Genomic DNA, 19,836 nt, shown 5'->3' on the forward strand with positions numbered 1-19,836 from the left:
TAAATGTTAAATATCATTCCCTTCAGATCTCACCTTTTTCTCAAGAAGAATTAATTTAAACAGAATTAAGACCTGAACAAAAAAAGAAATACTGTATTACAATATGCAAGCCTATTATTTATTTGCCTCCCCCCTCCTCAAACATACCATATATCATTTAATTGATGATATCTGTTATACTGCTTTAAAAATGCATTGGAAATTATGAACTTGTACTAAGCAATTAAGTATTATCCATCTGTTCTATAACACGTCAGAATCACTTCCATCTCTAACAAACTGTGCTTTTTGGAAGGAACTGTGCCATTTTTGCTTGAAATATTACAAGCTCCGTAAAAGGGCGGGAACTATTCATTTATTTCCAAATGTGTTCACAGCATTCACACAGCAGACACTCAATAACTGCTCATTAAATGAATGGCTGATGTATGCACGCCCCACTCGGCACACACTTTAGTACAAAAGATCGGAAGGAGCAAGGTCAGATATTGTACTGGAAAATGTTTCACTCTTAAGGCAACAAATAAAATATTCTGCATGATTAAAACAGGTTTCTCCCCACTCTAATTCTAATTTCTGAATAATGACATCTGAAATTACAAAGACAACTAAAAAGGTATTCTATCCCACGCCACCGTGAACGGACGGCACATTGTATATGTTTGGGAATTTCTCTCATGTGAGCTCTACCAACACTTTCAGTTCTGTGTCATTATGAGAGATGTCTTCGAAGAGATAAAACCTGGTTATAGCACAGTGTGCATTCGACCACACAGCACATGGAACCTGCCCAGTTCAATGAGCACAACTTTAGTACATCATAAGTTAAATAACATCGTAAGTTAAATAAGGTATCATACCTTGTGTCGAAAATGAAGCACAAGATCTCGAGGAGACAGACCTACAATATTAACAAAAAAGCTAATCTGTAACTACAACCTACTATTTTTGTAAAAAAAGTTTTTTCCCCTCAAAGGCAGATTTTTTAAAAAAGCAGCAACATGAAAATATTAAAATATTATGTAGTGCTTGATTAACGTACACATGTACTCAGGATGTATCAGATTATTATTAATGGTCAAGCACAGTACTACAATGAAGAAAATGTCCTAATTCTGGATTGTCCAATCCAGGAGCCACTGCACCCTTGAAATGTGGCAAGTGTAACTGACAAACTGGCTTTTGAATTTTACTTCGCTTTTATTCATTCTAATCTAAATGTCCATCGTCACATGCCATTAGTGGCCACTGCCGTGAACAGTGCAGCTCTAATGCGTTCTCCCCATCCTACAGACATCTTACAAATCACACCAGCTGAGAAATGACAGACCTCACGCTACAGTGGGAGTCAACCCTTTAAACAGGGCTTTCGGTCGCTACACTCCACAGGCTACTAATTCTGAATCACAGTCCTCTCTGATCCTTCGCTACAGGACAAGAGAAAATAATTTAGAGAAAAATATGTTCTCAGAATAGGAGTTTGGTAACCAGCTTGCATCTATTAGACACAGGACTGCAGCAGGGAACTACCTGTTGTACCACTTCGTGATGAAATAGGAACTGACTGGACATAAATCACTACATGATTAAAACTTTTCTTTTAATCATGAAAAGGAATTTACTGAGTACCCTGGACACTGAATGGTATTGTGGGCTGTCAAATAGCATAAATTAAACAAAACCGCCAACTTGACAAGTTTTTAAATAGAAAAGAGCTAAGCCGGTCTCTCTCTCACCCTGCCTCTGTTATGACAGGGAACAGGCCCAATCTGCATTGATGTAAGGAAAAGAAAAAAACTTTCACTGTTATTCCAAAAAGCAGAAATTTGCCTTATACAATAATAGTTGCAAATATTGGTACAAGTATGCGATAACCTTTGTCAACATGACTACTGGCTAAGAAGATGTTTAAGGAAGCAGCAGCAGCAAACGCTGAAGAATTTAAACCTCACACAGAGATGTAACTCTGATCATGAAGTTTTACATGTGGCTAACTCAGTGTACCAAACAAGAAGAAAGGCAGGCACTTCTTCTGACTTGTAGGCAAGCTACTTACCAAGATACACCTGGGAGCCTTCCAGCGACGTCCCTCCCAAGGAGCTGTTCATGTGCTCATAGAGTTCCTGTAAAACACAGATTCAGTGCGACATGTTACTGTATCCCGGACACTGGATGAGAAATAGGACGATCAGGAGCAAAGGGGTCCTTTAACGGAGGCTGTTTGTTTTTCCAGGCCCTACATTTAGAAACAATCAAGGTCTCTCTGAAAAGTTGTTGGCCCAGGCACTGCATCCGTCTTTTCCTCTACGTTTTAGACACTGATTCAGACACATGGTAGGCGGGATTCCTGGGGTAAATCCCCACTGCTTCCTCGCTAAATACCAGCTGTCCTGCTCTCCCTAGAATCCAGCAGAGAGCCAGGTTCTCTACATTCACAGCAGCCTTGAGAGAAACATATCCATTTCAGCAAAACGGTCGAGGAGTTTTGCTGGGCTTTGCAGTGCCTGTGAGGCTGGAGGGGCCCGATGCCGAGGCGTACTGAGCAGTGGGTGACCAAGATGGGCGGATTTGGGGAAGCAAGGCCATAGCCAAAGGGCCATTACCTTTCATTAATAGAAACATTTATGTTAGTTACCATCGTTTGCATTATTTCCCAATAAAAGACAGTTTGGTTAAATGTAGTAAGTATGAACTGCACATTTTGGGCAGATCCCTGCCGTTTCAACGTTATTCTCAGAGGTGATGTCTTTCTTCAGGTTGTCAGTGGTTACCCTTCATGATATTACCAATGAGATTTACTTGACACATGAATCTGTCTTCAGCCAAACACACCTATAGAGGGGTATACAGTTACCTTTAGAATGGAAATTTGGGAAAAATCCTTCTCTTCAAAATATGCATGCGTGATGAGCTGAAGTTTTGCTTGAAGTAAGCCATAGAGAGGCTTAAAGAAAAAAGAGAAAATCGCCATTAGTTTGGTAATAGTGAAACACAAATACCCCCTAGCCTTTTAACTGAAAGAAAACAGGAAGAGTTAGCGATGCTCAACTTTAGTGTCCCCCACAAAGAGCTGCTGAGCCACTAGGCTTGCCCGCTGGCAGCGTGGAGTGTGGGCCTCCTCCATCACTCAGCACACACTGGGCACTTTCCTTTTCCAGCCCCCGCCTGTGCGCCATTGTGTACATGGGTACGTGAAAAGACAGACCATCCTATGGAGTTGTTTTCGGACTTAAATAACCAGGGAAAAGCACTTCATTGAGGATCTGCTGCACGGAAAGCACTTACATGTTAGCTATTATGATCCTGATTCAAAACATCATCTAAGTTCGCACACTGTTCTGTTGACTTGCAGAGGCATTTAATCATCCTTACAGCAGCCAGTTCTTATATCTAGGGAAGCAAGACTTCCTTTCCCTTCTCCGTCCTCTTTGGAGGCTCGCAAGGAGTCTGTGCCCTGTATTATACAATTTTTTTATATACTTGAACAAAGTTATTCGGTAGTTCTTAATCTCCCTATTTAAGACCCTCTTTTACCATTTCCATACTCTTATTCTTTTTTAAAAAAGATTTTATTTATTTATATTTAGACAGAGGGGAAGGGAAGGAGAAAGAGAAGGAGAAAAACATCAATGTGTGGTTCCTCTCATGTGGGCCCTACTGGGGACCTGGCCCACAATGTCCGGTAACCCAGGCATGTGCCCTGACCGGGAATCAAACCAGTAACCCTTTGTTTCACAGACCTGTGCTCAATCCACTGAGCCACACCAGCCAGGGCTCCACACTCTTATTCTTAATGTTCTTTACTAGATGTTTTTATGTCCCTTTTTAGGATGCAGAGACCAGTGCTGTATTTACATTCTAATTAGTTAAGACAGGTAATACTGGAATAGTTTTTCCTCAGTACTCCTGCCTCCTGTTACTGTGTCAGTACTACGCTCTCAGTATAACATCTCAGTGTATTGTAGTGCGCAGACTACAGTGCACTGGGAGCCCCGCCCCTCTGTGTGAGCTGGCTCTCCCCACCCCACGCCCGTTTACAGACGGATTCGGCTGGGCTTTCACCCCAAGCTTACCCTTCGTGGTTACATGTCTCCGAGAGACATCTTTTTCTCTCTGAAATATATCTTTATTTATAAAGTGAGAACACTAAATACTTATATCTCACAGTTGCCATGAGGATTAAAATGACAATTATATCTAAAAAGTGGTGCAGAATTAACATCTGACATACGGGCATTTGATCAATGAATGGCATCTATTGTTACTATAATTGTTCTTCAAAGGAGATAACTCAGTAAGCTTTTCAGCATGTTGCATTTGGTGTAATACCTAGCACTCCTGTGCTTTCTTTCCTTTGGTCTTCTGGCCCAGGATAAAATAAGTAATTCATTGTATATTCTTCTAGCTGCCCTTCTACACCTTGGTCAGATTAGCATCTACCAGTTTTCGGAGAGCAGGGTCTTTAATAATCATTCTTTTTTCTAGGAGACTGCTCTTGCCCTATGCTTAAATTTACTGTCTTGGAAGAAATATCCTGATCTGCAAACATTATTATCAAGGCCCACAGTATTAAATTGTTATTAGAGATTTTCTTTGCTTTATTTTTAAACTTAGTAATAAAAACCAAAATAAATTCTCTCTTGCAAAACTCAGCTCACACTAAACAAATTAAGTTTAAATTGTCTGTGTATATAGGAAATTGGATAACTGCAGAGGAAATAATTAAACAAAATCTATACACATTTGGTAAGTGGGCTATTAAAATATTCTCAATTTTGGTTTAGGTTAATTGCAGAAACATCTGTATTCAGTAATCAAATAGTTATTACTGAATAGTAATAAACATGATAGAGATCTGGGCTGTTCCCCACAAAGGAGTTTGGGGTGCTGTACATTACATGTAGGATTAGGTATTTGGTATTATTATCCTATTAGTAATAAAAGTGGAACCTCACAAATAATTTAATGAAGACAGCTATAAAAAATAAGAATTGTTAAAAATTCCTTTTAAAAATAAAATTGAGCCCTGACTGGTGTAGCTCAGTGGACTGAGCGCGGGCCTGCGAAACAAGGGATCATGGTTTGATTCCCAGTCAGGGCACATGCCTGGGTTGCAGGCCAGTTCCCAGCAGGGGACGCACGAGAGGCAACCATACATTGATCTTTCTCTCCCTCTTTCCTTCCCTTCCCCTCTAAAGAGAAATAGATAAAATCTTTACAGAAATAAAATTGAAATGACGATACACTTGCATCTGACCACCCTGTGCCCAGCAGAAACAATTTAAAGCACTGTTATAGTGCAACTGATCATGCTGTTCCCCATCCTCAGACATTTATGCTTTTTAAAGAGCAAGTTAAGGCTACAATTTTTTCATTATAAAGGAGCCATGCACTTCTCATGTCATCAATAAAATCTGAGTTTAATTATAATACTTTGAATTTTGGTGAAATATTATTCATTCAAAGTCTTGAGAACAAAACAGACATGGATAAATGAAATATGCCCACTCCCTCACTTGGTCCAGGGTCAGCCTCCTTCCTCATGGCCTGGCCACTATGGGACCTCCTTGTGGTCTATTCCTGGAAGAGGGGCAAGTGACAGGGGAACCGCTGCAAGACCAGGAGGGGGAGCCACTGATGAGTTTTAATGCATCGCTCTTTCCCTACGTCCCTCCTTATTCCAACAGTGCCGGATCCTCACATAATCATCTGCCGTGAAAGCTTAGCAAACACAAAGAGCGAGCGATCTGACCCTTACCAGCTTGCTGAGCACACAGACACTTTTTTGCACGGTCTCTCTGGTGACATCTGCTTGCCGTACTTTCAAAGCCTAGCAGAGAGAGCCATTATTAGAAACATTTCATCAAAATACTCAAAAGTTATTTTTAACATAAAGTTAGATAACATAACAATGAGACGGAAAACATTTGGTTAATCAAATTTAAGAAGTATTTACTGAGAATCTCAGAAAAAATTTAGTGAGTTGATGTCAGCTAGCCAGGGCCCCGTGTACTGGAACCTGGGTTAGCACAGTGAGGGGCGACCTCTGTCATCAGGAGTGTGCGATCTGACAGAGAATGCTTGACATGGGGGCTGCCACACTCAACTGTCATTGGTTTTGGTTGTAAAATGGGCCACCCTTTCAGGGGCCATCGCTTCTGGTCAGAAGGAGGTAGTGGAAGAGATGACAAAAGCTCCAGAAATGGAGAATTGTCCCCAGTTTTGTTAAGGCAGCTGTTCCATGATGCCTGGAGTCTGTTCTGGCTGACTGGTGTTGTAGTCCAGCTTTGGGCCTCCCTGGTTCTGAGGACGATGAACTGAGATTTCTACTGTTCTCCAGCAGTAGAAAATGAGCCTTAAGTAGGCCGACCTCAGATGAGGATGGCAGGGAAGTCTTCCCTTTCCAGTACTGCCTGAAGTCTCCTTGGAGTTGGATCTGACCTGAGGACCAGGGGGCCTCGGTGTCTTCAACTGATTCCGGACTAGTGGTTGTTAAGTCAAGAGTGGAGCCTTTCCTCAACCTCCTTCCTACCTCTCCATCTTGTCTGGGCTCATTCATCCGGTCCTGCCTTGTTCCCAGGGGATCAGCCTTTCTTTTAGGCTCTGAGCCCCTCTGAGATCTGGCTTATCTGTCTGGTTAGCAGATGAGGCCAGAAAAACCTGGAGAAAAGGCAACTCCAATACACTCTGGAGTGGCCAGACCCAGGGGTGAGGGAAACAGGCAGTTTGAAATGCCAGTGAAAGGCTACGCAGCGCATGAGAATGGCTCTGGATGCCCAGCTTTGCAGAATTAATTTTGCTAGTGCTTACACAGCCTGTAGGGGATAGACCTGGTAAAAGGAACAGCTTTCCAAGAAAGGCCAGTAGTAGCTCAAGTCATCTCACACGAAAGCACACAAGGGTAACAGTGTACGAGGAAATCAAAGGCACAAAGCTACCATACAGAGTATTCCCACCGCAAAACAAACAAACAAACAAACAAACAAATAAACAAACAGTGCTGCTCAGAAGCAGACCATAAAAGGGGAAGCTGAACTCAGATAAACTGCCTTGGTTTATCTGAACTCATCATTTAGAGCTATTATCCTAAGTCAGGCATTAAGCTGGCAGGTTATTTAAAAATGATCAAAATCTCAGTTATAGATAATTCAGACAATTTGAAAGTAGTGGGAAGCTACTATCAGTACTTTCTACTACTTCTCAAATGCTGTTTAAAACGACAACAAAAAACACTTATTACCACTCTATTTCTCTGATATACACCAGACACTAGAAATAGGAAATTCAAGGACACCATGAGATTTAAATGCAGTATTTTGAAGACAAATGAATAAGTTTGGTATCACTATCTGAAAATGATGTACAAAATATAACACAGTCATAATCACCAATATCAATTTATAAAAACATTCATATAAATAAATTCTTACTGTTGGGCAAACAGATGCAAACTGCTCACAAAAATTTAAAACCATATCACAGGTACCACATTAAAAAAAAAGACTATGTACTTCCCCTGAATTTACATTTTAAGTGGTCAACACCTAAGAAAGAATTTTCAAGGCTTTTTTTTGTGGTTCATCAAAACTACCTTACCTTGGCTTCAATTTGCCGATAGCAAGAGATACCATACACAGTGGCCCCATTTCCATTTCTGGGTGGTAAGTGAAAAAACACAGTATCTAAGAGATACACAGAAAAAGGGAAATACTAAAGTGAATTACCCTGATTAATGAAGAATGACATTTTTAGTTATTATAATGCAGTCATTCAAGACTAGAACGTAACAAGGAACCCAGGCCGCACTCACATCGCAACCACCCCTTCCTTCGAATCCCTGTCCCGGCCTCACAGTCCGCACCCACCACAAAAGCACAAAAGGCTGAACTGTAACCGGTCAAATTGAGACTACAGTCACTTACCTCAGAAAATACTTTATCAGTACAGGATTCTTCCCGATTAAAAGAAAACAGAATCAAAAAGCCAAAAGCAACACACGAATTATGAACAGATCCAAGAAATTCTTGGACAACTGAGGCAATGCGAACAGGGACTTGGTATCAGGTAGTATTACGGAATTACTGCCAAATCTCTGGGCTGTGATAAAGATAATTAAAGCTCTCCTGGGGACGAGCTTATTCTTTGGTGCTGAAGTAGTAAGTGAAAGAGTCGTGCTGACTTTCAAACAGTATAGGCAAAACCATACACAAACACAAAGAATACTGTGGAATATTTGCTATATCATTCTTTCAACTTTTCTGTTTGTTTAAAAGTATTCATAATAAAAACCATTAGGACAAGAGAATTTGAGAGGTTCTAATACTATATTTAAGTTTATTAACCAGCATAGTATCCTATGCTTCATTTCGTCGAAAATTATTAAATTTTAGGAAAGCAGGCACTCTGGCGAAGTTCAACCTAGTGTTTTGGGAGAGCCTCTAACACCAAGAGAAAATGTAGTCCTCCATGAAGCCGGTCAGTGCACTATCTGCAGGGCAGTAGGAGGCTCAGCACCAACCTCACAGCAGTGCTTTCTCTGAGGGTGTTAGTACGGTCGGCTCGCACACAAGCAAACGGTAGGCGGTGCACTGTGACAGCAATGGCCCCAGGGGGGAGGGAATGCCAGCTGTTTCCAGGAGGGGGCCCCAATCAATCTGCAGCCGGTGCAGGTGAGCCCTTTAGTTTGCCTCTGGGAGGAGTCTGCAGTATAAATGCAGGTAGTGCTACCAGCAGCAAACATCCTGATCTGGCTACTGGCTTCCTTTGGTCAGGCGCCCGGTAAGAGTGGCTAAGATCCACCAACCATTACCAGTGGAAGTCTGGCACTCTGTGGAAATCCCCCAAATGGGCACTTAAATATTTGATCAACAGTCACAATGAACCAAAGGCCTCTTGCTCACAAAGTACTTAGAATCAAAGATGTCCTGTCAAATTAAAAAACAACCCGTACTGATCGCTCCGAGGCCAGTGTACATACCTTCCTGGTAGTTGTGGGCGCCATCCGGTAAGGCAAGGAAGGGCAAGTACTTCCACTCTTCAGGTACAGTGTGGCTGTCGTGCCCCTCTCCTGCAATCAGGGGCGGGTAAGAGAACTCCACCTGAAACAACGAGAACGTCAGCCAAGAGATGGTTGATCAAAGGGAGAGTTCTATCTTGAAAGGCAAAAATGCTTTTAAACCCTGAAGGACAGTAGTAAGAAGCCATGCTTGTGGATGTCAGCTGATGTTATTGGCAAACCTATGGGACAGAAGGGGGAAAAAGAAAAGGACTGAAAGAAAGAAAGATGTGTACACTTTCCCCCTTGCTGATTTAACGGGGGGCTAAATTTTAATGGACATATGAGAGTAGTGGGAAGTGGAGGTAGCAACTGGATTGGAGATTCACATTTGGGAGGAGTTGTCATCAGATAGGCGGCCCCTGGAGCCCTGGAGCCCCGAGGACACCCGGCATCCTGTTGAACTGAGTGGAAGTGATCCAACAAAGGAGCCTGAGAGGGTGAGCCAGGATCTAGGTTTGCTCCCATCAACTGGCTCCCTCCTTCCTAATATTTGGAGCTTCAAGCTTATGGTGTGGAGGGGTGGTTGGGGGGGGGGTGTGAAGGGGCATTAAGTAACATTTCAGGTTATTATTTTTCAAGATTGAGAATTGATCGATGAAGGTTTAATGAAGTCTCTCCAACACTGTGTCTTGTGGAAAGAGCAGTTTTTAGTATATACACCCCAGTTTCTAGCATCCTGAAGGTTTATTAGCATTTTCTCTCTGCTTCTAATCTGTTATTTCAATGAAATCTTTGGAGAGGAAGGCAGCACAAAGTACTATTTAGCTACTTTAAAATTTATAAGTCAGTATTTATTCATATGGAAAGATACTAATGGCATGTTGTTACATAGAAAAGCAGGCCGTAAAACTTGATCACAGCATAATTGTTTTCGGAAATAAGTTATGTATATTCATAAAAATACCTGGAGCACTCTCCCCCTCCTGGGTGCACATTGCTGCCTTTCCCTCCCCCCACCCTTCCCCACAGGCACGTATTTCCTAAGCTCTAAGGGACCCCAGGAAACTTGCAAGCAGGGAAGCAACAGGCAGTGGCGGCTCACCCCTCCCCAGAACCTGCCCCCAGGCCCCTTTCTCTGACTCTCCAGGGAGCCAAAGCAGCCCTACCTAGGCCCTTCCATTGCTTCTTCTGCCATAAGCTCTTCCTTGTTTTACTGTCCCCAACTGTAATAAACGTGCTCTCAAAATCAAAAAACAACAAAATTGGAAGGATATTCCTCAAGGTGTTAAGAGCAGATTACCCTGTTGGGATAGTATAATGATGAGTTCTAGTTCTTTCACAATTCTATTTTTTCAGGAAGTACAGTCTGGTAAAACCAGTTATTTAAGGATTAAAACTGCTAGCTATGTATACAAAACTACAAATAGGAAAAAACTGGAACAGTGGTCCAAAGTCAAGTAATAGCCCTGGCCAGGTAGCTCAGTTGGTTAGAGAGCTGTCTTGATGCGCCCAAGTTGCAGGTTTGATCCCCGGTCAGGGCACGAGAATCAACCAATAATGCATAAATAAAATGGAACAACAAATTGATGTCTCTCTGTCTCTCCTCCTTCCTCTCCCACTCTAAAAAGCAATAAAGAGTCAAATAAAAATTCCAGCATTTTATATCACTTTGGAAAAGAACTATTCCCTCTTAACTGGAGTGTTTCTAAAAGTTCCAATCTGTGAAAGAACCAAAAAGTTTAACTGTGCTACAATATGATTATATTATTTTGCCAAAAATTACACTAATCTGATAAATACAGTTTATATACTTACTGCCACAAAGCAAATAAGGAACAAACAAAACTCTGGAACACATGATCTGTAACTACCACAGAGGAGATGCCCATAAATTATCTCACATTGAAGAATCTAACTGCAGGTGAGTTTTTTTTAAAAAAAGAACAGTCCTTTGCTAAATGCTAAATTTTAAAAAAATTCAGGAAAAGAGCTGGAATGGATAAATATCTCAGAACTACTTTAGATGTCATGGTAGTACTTTCACTCACTTAGAATGTTCTGAACGTTAAGTGCATCTGTCAGCTACAATTATCACCATTATAAACTAACATGTTATCTACACAAGAATTCACCCCTGCAAATTACCCCCAATAAATGCGAAAAAACTGACCAAGTAATAAAGTTATTACATGTTCATTTTAATTTAAATGAGGGAATTTTTCATCAAAATACTTCTGAAGGCCTCAAAGGTGCAGACTGTGTAGGGAACAAGATGATGGGACATCTATCTGCACGCCTAGTCTGGGGTCTTCAACACAGCCGCGCTAGAAGCAGGGTTTAGCCTGGCGGTCCACAGGGATCGACCCGACTTTTTTATCATGGCATCACTATAGAGCAGCTTCGTAACGGAAGGGTCCAGAAAGAGTGAGCCCGTTCCCCTATGCAAAGTTATCATGCTTAACCCTGCAGACTGCTGTTAAGGAGTTCCTTTAAACAGAGGTTTTACTTGGGCTCCCGTGAATCTAAAAATGGCAAATTACAACCAAGTATGGGAATTTTTGCTATGAATAATCTCAGTGCACAGAAAGAACTGGTGATCAACACCACCCACAGCATTTGGAATACTCATAACGGAGCACCCTCCCGCAATCTAAATCGATCTGAAGTCAGAGTCAATTCAATGACCTGTGCACCTGGAAAAAAAAGTGTTAAAATGGAGAATACGGTATGCCCTGACCGGTGTACCAGGCTTAGTTGGCTGGGCCTCAGCCTGCAGAGCAAAAGGTGATTGGTTTGATTCTGGACAGGGCAAATGGCTGGGTTCAGTCAACTCAGTCCTTGGTCTGGGAGCGAATGAGCGGCAACCCACTGATGTTCTCCCTCCCTTCCTCACTCTCTAAAAATAAATAAAATCTTTAAAAAAAAATAAAGAATAAGGCCCTGGCTGGTGTGGCTCAGTGGATTGAGCACAGGCCTGGGAACCAAAGGGTCACTGGTTCGATTCCCACTTAGGGCACATGCCTGGGTTGCAGGCCAGGTCCTCAGTGGAGGAGTACGTGAGAGGCAAACACACGTTAATATGTCTTTCTCTCTTTCTCCCTTCCCCTCTCTCCAAAAATAAATAAATAAAATATTTTTAAAAAATGGAGAATAAGGTAGTTGATGAATACACCTGGAAGGAAAGCTTACATAATTAGATCTTCTGAAACACCTGATGTACTGCTTTTGTCTCTGCACTAATGTTGGCAACAATCCTGTTAGGTTTAGCTAGAAACCCCCTTTACCCTGATGTAGTAAATTTGCATTCACAGACACCCCCCACCTCCTTGACTATAAATTCCCACTTTTCCTTGTTGTATTCAGAACTGAGCCCAGCTCCACACTGAGGTCTCTTCTTCCCTCCCCCAACAGCTTTTCTGAATGAAATCTGGTTTTACCACTTTAACTATTGTCCAGTTCTGGTTTTTCTGATAGCACCAAATTGGCTGTAACTATGCCTAAGTCACTTAGCCTTTCGGGGTTTCATTTTACTCATCTATCAATTTAAGAGAGACGGAGTAGATGGTCTCTAAGGATCCCTGTCAGGTCACAAATCCTCAGGAAGAAATAAGGTACAGAAAAATGAAGCAATTGGACTTGCTAGAGGCCTGGGAGCTGTGAGGCCAGCCGTCATCCCAGTCTCCTGACTCCCAGCATTGTGTTTATTTCACAAAACCAGTGACCTTTATAAACCTGAGTGCTGAAACCGAAAACCAGACAAATCCAGAGAAATGCCAGGGTGCTCCTTCAGCCCAAGGTGCCTCTTTCATCTTACAGTCTGTTGTTCAGTTTTCTTTAATCTTTGAGCAGCATTACATTTTGTTTTCTAAAATAAATGAAATTTTTCTCTCTGGAAATAAAAATATTATTACTTTTGCCAATAAAACAAATATGACACAGTAATTAACCTTGACTTTAGATGGCAGCAAAAATTAGAAGATTTTATTTGATCTCCTACCAAAAGTTCCTTCTTTTTTGTCTGCAAAACAATTTGGTTCAGAAGGGGGTGCCCACTTCTTACTTTACCCTAAAAGACTCCTAAAAGCCACAAGGCTCCTCAGAGTGAACACCCAGGGTGCCAGAGCGATTCTGGGTCTGACTCTGGGGCTGTTTTGCAGTGTGACCTCAGCAAGATCGTTTTACTTCCTCTAGGCTTTGGTTACTTCACCCATATCCAAAGGAAGTTATAAGGTGACAATTAAGATCAAAGATGTGAAGTTTTAAAGTATTATAAATTTAATGACAAACACTTTGTTTGCACGCCATGATACAAACTCAAATATCTATTCTGTTACCTCCAAATATACAGCCACATTCAAAAGCCTTAGAGTTTACAGTGGCTTGGAATTTTTTAAATACCACACTGAATAATGCCACTTCCTCCTTGGTAACTGTCAGTGCCATTTCTACCTGGGGGACAAGGAATAGCAAGTACAACCATCTTCTCCCTTCCTTCATCCCTATTCCCTTGCCATCCTCTAACGAACCGAAATTTTGCCCGTAAGTCTTTTAAAATGTTCCACTCCTGTGAAATACAAGAAATGAAATGCTACCTTACCTCGTGGTAGCAATCAGTATTTTCAACATTGGAAACACTTCATTTCCTGTTCACTAGCCCATTATGACATCATGGCTGGAATCCCAGTGTGGGTGCTCCTTAAATAATTCTCTTTCTATTTTCTTCCTTTGCCTTCAGTACACAGTCTGCGAATGCGCCCTGTTCCCTTCACCGTTTCGGTGAAGAAGGTGAAACATGACTTTGTACTTGCACATTTCTTTGCTCAATAAATACAGTCTCTCGTAAGAGAGACTGAGCTGGAGAGGTCCATCTGTCACAGAAAGGCGAGAACTGGACGAGATCAAACAGCAATGTGAAGGGGTAGGGGGAGCGGACCGATTTTAGGGCTTCCAAAGATAAACAAAGGAAGTTGATTTTCCCACCGCGGCGCACGTGCTTCCCCCAACTGCAGGCATCGGCGTGGAAGCCCACTGAGCTCGGTACCCTAAAAACGCTAAATTTCTCTAAAGCCTTCAGTCCCAGGTGGGCACCCAGAGAGTCAATAGAGACAGATGGACGAGAGAAGATTCGATTCCTTCCTCCCACTTCACCGAAGAACCTACGCACCTACTGACCCCAACACACCGACACTCTGTGTCAGCTCCTCCTCTGCTAAATGCAGTTTTCAGGGTAAAGAAGGGAGTGTGGGAGGGGCTGCAGGTGGAGGCGCGCGAGAGAGGAGCCGAATTCGGAGGCGAAGGGCCGAAGACGCTGTGGCGACACAGCGGAGGGGATCGGGTGCTGCCGGCGACAGGACCCCGTGACTACCGACCGGGGTCGGGATCGGGCCCCTTCCTCACCTGGCAGCCCTTCTTGTGATGAAAACCGACCACCACGATGTGCAGTACTGGCCCCCGCGGGGCACCCTGGCAGCCCCGCCCGACCTTCTCCATGGGCAGCCACCGCGGGCCCGCACCACCACGACGTCAACCGCCAAGGGCGGCGGGCAGGGCTGGTCGGTGGTCCCCGGGAGGACGGGGATCGGCGGACTTGAGGTGTCAACCAGGGCGCCGCATGAGAGCCACGCAGGGGGCCTGGAGGAGGCCGAGGCTCCCACAGCTCCGCCCCGCCCCCCGGGCTGCAGCCGCGCTCCGCTCAGCCGCGTCGGCTGCTTCCGGGCTGTCACCTGACGTGACCGCCGCCGGGGAGGCGGGGCGGGGCCGCGGACCGACCGGGCGGGGCCTGAGGGGCGGGATGCGGCCCTAAGGGCGGGGCGCGGGGGTGAGGCGGGGCTGTGACTTCTTGCACACCTGTCTCCTGCTCTCCTGTCCGCCTGCTTCCTCCTTCTACTCCCTCTCTTCTTCTTCAAAATCTCCGACCCTTCCCTCTTCTTTCAACAGCTTGTCTTCTTTTCAAACGTCTTTTCTGTATCCAATTCCTTCACTTCCTTTCCTTGGACTCTCTAGCCTAGCGTCTCTAGGCCCTTTACTCTTAAATATTGGATGACAAGGAGGCAGAGTGGTGCGACTCTGCCGGTGTATTCGGTATTTAAATGTTTCCCCAAGTGTTTCTCTTTGGCTTCCTTCCATGTCTTTATTTTTCTTTTTATTTAATTATTGTCTATAGGAATTTGGAAGCAACTTAAGGACTGAAGCAGAATATCCTTGGCAATAAAGGGAGTTTACAGAGAGACATATAAAATGATTATGTTAGTCCTATTATTAAAAAAAATTTCCTTTCTATCTTTTAAGTTTAGTACTCTGGAACAAAATATATGGGATCTGTTGTCACCAGAGTTTTTAATTTCCTTGCTGTTGTACTTCAATATTTTCTTAAAACATTGACTTTCATCCTGTGTCAATTTAAAGTGAATAATGGAAATACTAACAGATTTAACAAGTCTTATCCAGGGCAGTTTGGGGGTAAACAAAAGATTGGAGCCTGTGTCAAATAGAATTTGAGACCTGTGCAATAATTGCCTGTGAAGTTTACCATCATAGTTACACATCCCTTAGTTTAAACAACTTTAGCAGTTGATATTTTCCATTCTTGGCCTTGACATTTAATGACCTGCACTCTAATTTAAGTTAGTGGCTAAAAACAGTAGGCTTCCTATGATCAAGTTTAGTTTCTATGATTCAGTAGAACTGGTTTAATGCGAATGAAAATACTGGTAATTTTTTTCAAAATGTTGCTATCATTTCTTTTCTCTGTTGCAAAATTCTTGGAGTTGGCTCAAAACTGTGTGAAACTGTATTATTCTCTGTGTGCAGAATATGTTACTATTTTCTTCAATCTGACTTGATATTCTCCACAATTGCAATAGCTAAAATGAAAGTCTAATTGAATATCTTTTTTAAAAGATGCAAGGGTAGGGCATATGAGAACTGTATACCTACAGGGAAAGCCAGTTGTTTAATTCAGTAATGGCCTCATAAAAATCTGGTCACTTTGAATCCCAGGGCTTCAAACTAAGATTAAATAATTTGCTCACAGCTATTGCATTGCTCAAATGTTTAAAAAGTATGTCATTTAAAATATGCTGTGAACAAAAAAAGAATATATGCTATAAACAAGGAAGCTATGTTATAGAGAGACTTGGGAGGGAAAGTAAGCAAGGGAATTTCCAGAATTTTTTCTATCTCTAAATATATGGAGTGGCCCATTTAACAATTTAGGATAACAACTTTTACATTAATTTTTATGTGTTGTAATAGCACAATAAATTCATTAGCAAGATGTCTATAAGGAAAATACAAATTGAGGGAAAAAAACTAAATTTATCCTCTTATGAAAAGGGTTGGAAGGAGATTATCAAGATTGGAAATAACAATTTGCAATAATGGAATACTTTCTTCATGATATTTTGAAGGGAAACTTTTGCTTGTATTTTTATGATATTTATCTCCAGGGAAAAAGTGAGAAATGCTTTTCTGAACCCGTTGAAGAGCCTCTTCTAGTTACAGATATTTTATGATGGATATAAATTCTGTTTTATGACTGCTCTGTAAAAGATAAAGGGAGAAACACTTTGGAGACATAGAATGAATTCTCACCCTGACCAGTGTGGCTCATTTGGCTGGGCGACTTGCCAGGAAGAGAAAGGCTGCTGGTTCGACTCCAGTCAGAGTGTGTGCAAGAAGCAACCAATCAATGTTTCTCTTTCTCTCTCTTCTTCCCCCTTCTCTAAAAATAAATAAATAAAGCCTTAAAAAAATAAAATGAACTCTCCACCTGGAATTGGCCTGTTATTTCTTTTGTATCTTGTCTCAGGAAACAACAGGACAAAATAAAACTCCTCCCTTTCTGCAACCTCCATTAACTTTACTGTGTAAATGAATGTATCTCCTTTTTCAGATTACAATAGTGCTCCCTTATCTGCAGGGATAGTTCTAAGACCCCCAGTGGATGCCTGAAACCTTGGGTGGTATTGATCCCTATAGATACTATGGGTTTTTTTTTCTTATTTAGTTGAGAACTTTTTTTCACCTAAAAGAGACATTTTTGTGGCTTCTTTTTGGCACATCCAAATTGCCAGCATCTCTACTCTTGCATTTTGGGGCCATTATTAAGTAAAAAGAAGGGTTATGTGAACACTGTGATACCACAATTATCAAGCTACCACAAGAGAGCTACTAAATGACCAAAGAGTGGGCAGCATGGACAGCCTGGAGACGCTGGCAAAAGGGATGAATCACTTCCCGAGCAGATGAAAGGGATGACGGGAGATGTCATTACTCTACTCAGAACAGCATGCAATTTATGACTTATGAGTTGTTTATTTCTGAATTTCCCATTTCATATTATCAGACTGTGGTTGACAAGCATAACAAACCACGGAAAGCAAACCTACAGATAAGCAAGCACTACTGTATAAGGACGTTTTATTCTTCATTTATAGCATTGAAAACTGCTAAACTTTCATTTTATTACTATAATGGAAAACAAAATATTGACTTAAAGTATATTTTTATGAATTTTAAACTCAAGTAACAACAGTGACTTGAAACTGCTAAACTTTCATTTTATTACTATAATGGAAAACAAAATATTGACTTAAAGTATATTTTTATGAATTTTAAACTCTATCAAGTAACAACAGTGACTTGAATTTGGTCTCTGCTCTCATTATGGTATGGTCAAAATAAAACAAGAATAGAAATGGAAAAGAAAAGGGCTTCACAGGCAAATTTGGCATTACTTTGTCTTTAGAATTTTATGAAGATCTAGGAGGATATTGATGAGTAGGGCTGAAATAGTGAGAATGAATTTAAAGAACATTCACTAGACCATAAAGTAAACCTGGAACTGTGTGTAGTAAAAAAATTAATAAATTGCTACCTTAAAGTGTCTTACATCTAGCTATAAAAATAAGATGAGTGTAAACCGGCTAGCAATGCTAGCTTTGTAGCACACACTCTAAGCCAAGCATCATGTTAAGTACTCAGAAACAAAGATAAATAAGCAGCAATAGCTCGCATTTAATAAGCATTAATGTGCTAGTTTTCTACTAAGCACTTTAAATGAATTATCTCACTTAGCCTTCACAACCATTACAGGTGGACACTATTAATCTCATTTTTTCCCCCAATGGGTGAATTGAGACTTACAAAGTTAAATAACTTGCTCAAAGCCAACTAACTACAAAGAATAGTGGTAGAGATAAGATTTAAACCAAAATAATTTAATTGCAGAACCAGTGGATTTTATCACCATACTGCTTCCAAAATTCTTGTTTTTGAAGAACGCCCAGTTTATTAGTGGGCATGGTAGCCTCTTGGGAGGATAATTATGAGATAATACATTGAGAACATTCTGAGAGCTACTAACGTTCTTGCAGGATGAGAGCCCAGCGAGTCTGCAAGCCTCACAGAGATAGTCACATCTGAGCAGGGCCTTGAAGGATGAACAGAATTTCTCAGAACTTGGGCTCAGAGCATCCTAAGTGCAATAAAGTAAAATCACTAAGAACTGGAGTTATTAAGGGAAACATCTGAGAATAGAAGGGTTTTATGCCAAACTTGGAGGAAGCATGTAAGATTTAACGTGCAGCAGGAGATGTTTGGAGGCAGACACATGCCAATTGCACATAGTATTCCCTCAACTTCTGTCCCTTTTCTGCCTCTTATTCATGTCACCTCTTAATCATGTCACCTCGTATTCATCCTCCATGAGGGTGAATTGACTCCTGTCAATTCCTCTGAAACTTCCCAAACTATATCTGTGGCCAGTGGGCAAAATATTTAACCTTTCTAAGTATGAGGAACTTCATCCTAACACCTGCCTCAAAGGCATCGTAAAGATTAGGAATAAGTGTATTTGTAAGTTTCCTGGCTTATAGTAAGTGCATAATATTCATCAAATGAAAAAAAAAAGCCACAAGGAGGGTGAATTCTGCAGGGCTTTGAACTCAATGTCCCATCTGTAGGGGCTTCCAAACCTCCTCGCTGACATTGCCTTTAATCTTACCTACTTCTCTAGAAATCTTGAAGCTAATTGAAGCCTTTTAGTCTATACATTAAATTTCATATGCTTGTATATGTTTGTTAGTTGTCTTTCTTCTTCGTACATCCTTAACCTCCTAGAAGGGTAGAAGACCTTATAGTTCTGTTCTGTACAATGTTTTATACTCAGTAAAATGCCAAATAATATCCAACTAATACATATTTGTCCAATGAATAAATGATGGCTGCTTTTGCAACCATTTGTTGTATAAATGAATAATGATCTTGTTTAGACTCTAGCTTTAAGTTCCTAGGATACAAATATAAAATACACTAAGGCAGAAATTTGTTTGCTTTCTATTCAAAACAGAAGTGCAAAAGCATTAAGGTTTCCGAAGCGTGATGACATTAACACAGTGACATCTGGTAGTTGCCAGTTAGACAGTGTGTTTAAAAAATAATTAATGATAAAAATAGACTTAAAAAATAGACTCCTAGATATAACAAGGTCGAGAACAATGGGTTAAATACAATAGAAAAATTAAAAGAAACCATTTAAATTCCCACTCTCGAAAAGTTTACAAAACTTGCTGGTTGTGGGTTTCCTTAATGAACCCTCAATGAATTCATTCAGAAGGCAAGATATTTTTAATGTTTCTCGGAAACTTCAAAGGGAGCGTGGATAACTGTGGAGAACGCAAATTGGCCGGTGGACAGAAATATTTCCCAGGTCTTGCTGCTGGCGAACGAAGGGACCGGTGCAAAGGAGGACTGGCGCGATCGCACGCTCGGCCTTAGATTAGTCGAGCCTGCCCAGGTCGCAGGGCGGGGGGGGGGGGGAATCGGAAGCGCGCTCA

At 41.5% G+C, this 19,836-nt stretch overlaps 1 protein-coding gene across 3 annotated transcripts in view; it reads right to left on the reverse strand.

Annotated features, from left to right (window-relative positions):
- AVL9 (AVL9 cell migration associated) overlaps positions 1-14,707 on the reverse strand; it is a 41,148-nt gene extending 26,441 nt beyond the window's left edge. For all 3 annotated transcript variants that reach the window (XM_053661790.1, XM_037126490.2, XM_037126489.2), the window contains exons 1-8: positions 14,396-14,707; positions 8,978-9,098; positions 7,597-7,682; positions 5,759-5,830; positions 2,855-2,944; positions 2,057-2,123; positions 861-901; positions 34-72 (exon numbers count right to left, since the gene is read on the reverse strand). In XM_053661790.1, the coding sequence (XP_053517765.1) occupies positions 34-72; positions 861-901; positions 2,057-2,123; positions 2,855-2,944; positions 5,759-5,830; positions 7,597-7,682; positions 8,978-9,098; positions 14,396-14,488 (609 nt within the window). In that variant the 5' untranslated portion in view covers positions 14,489-14,707. The remainder of the gene's footprint in view (positions 1-33; positions 73-860; positions 902-2,056; positions 2,124-2,854; positions 2,945-5,758; positions 5,831-7,596; positions 7,683-8,977; positions 9,099-14,395) is intronic.
- Positions 14,708-19,836: the final 5,129 nt, after the last annotated feature.

Source organism: Artibeus jamaicensis, unplaced genomic scaffold, assembly GCF_021234435.1.
Source record: "Artibeus jamaicensis isolate MK-2021 breed Jamaican fruit bat unplaced genomic scaffold, CSHL_Jam_final contig_1016, whole genome shotgun sequence".
Lineage (NCBI taxonomy): Eukaryota > Metazoa > Chordata > Mammalia > Chiroptera > Phyllostomidae > Artibeus > Artibeus jamaicensis.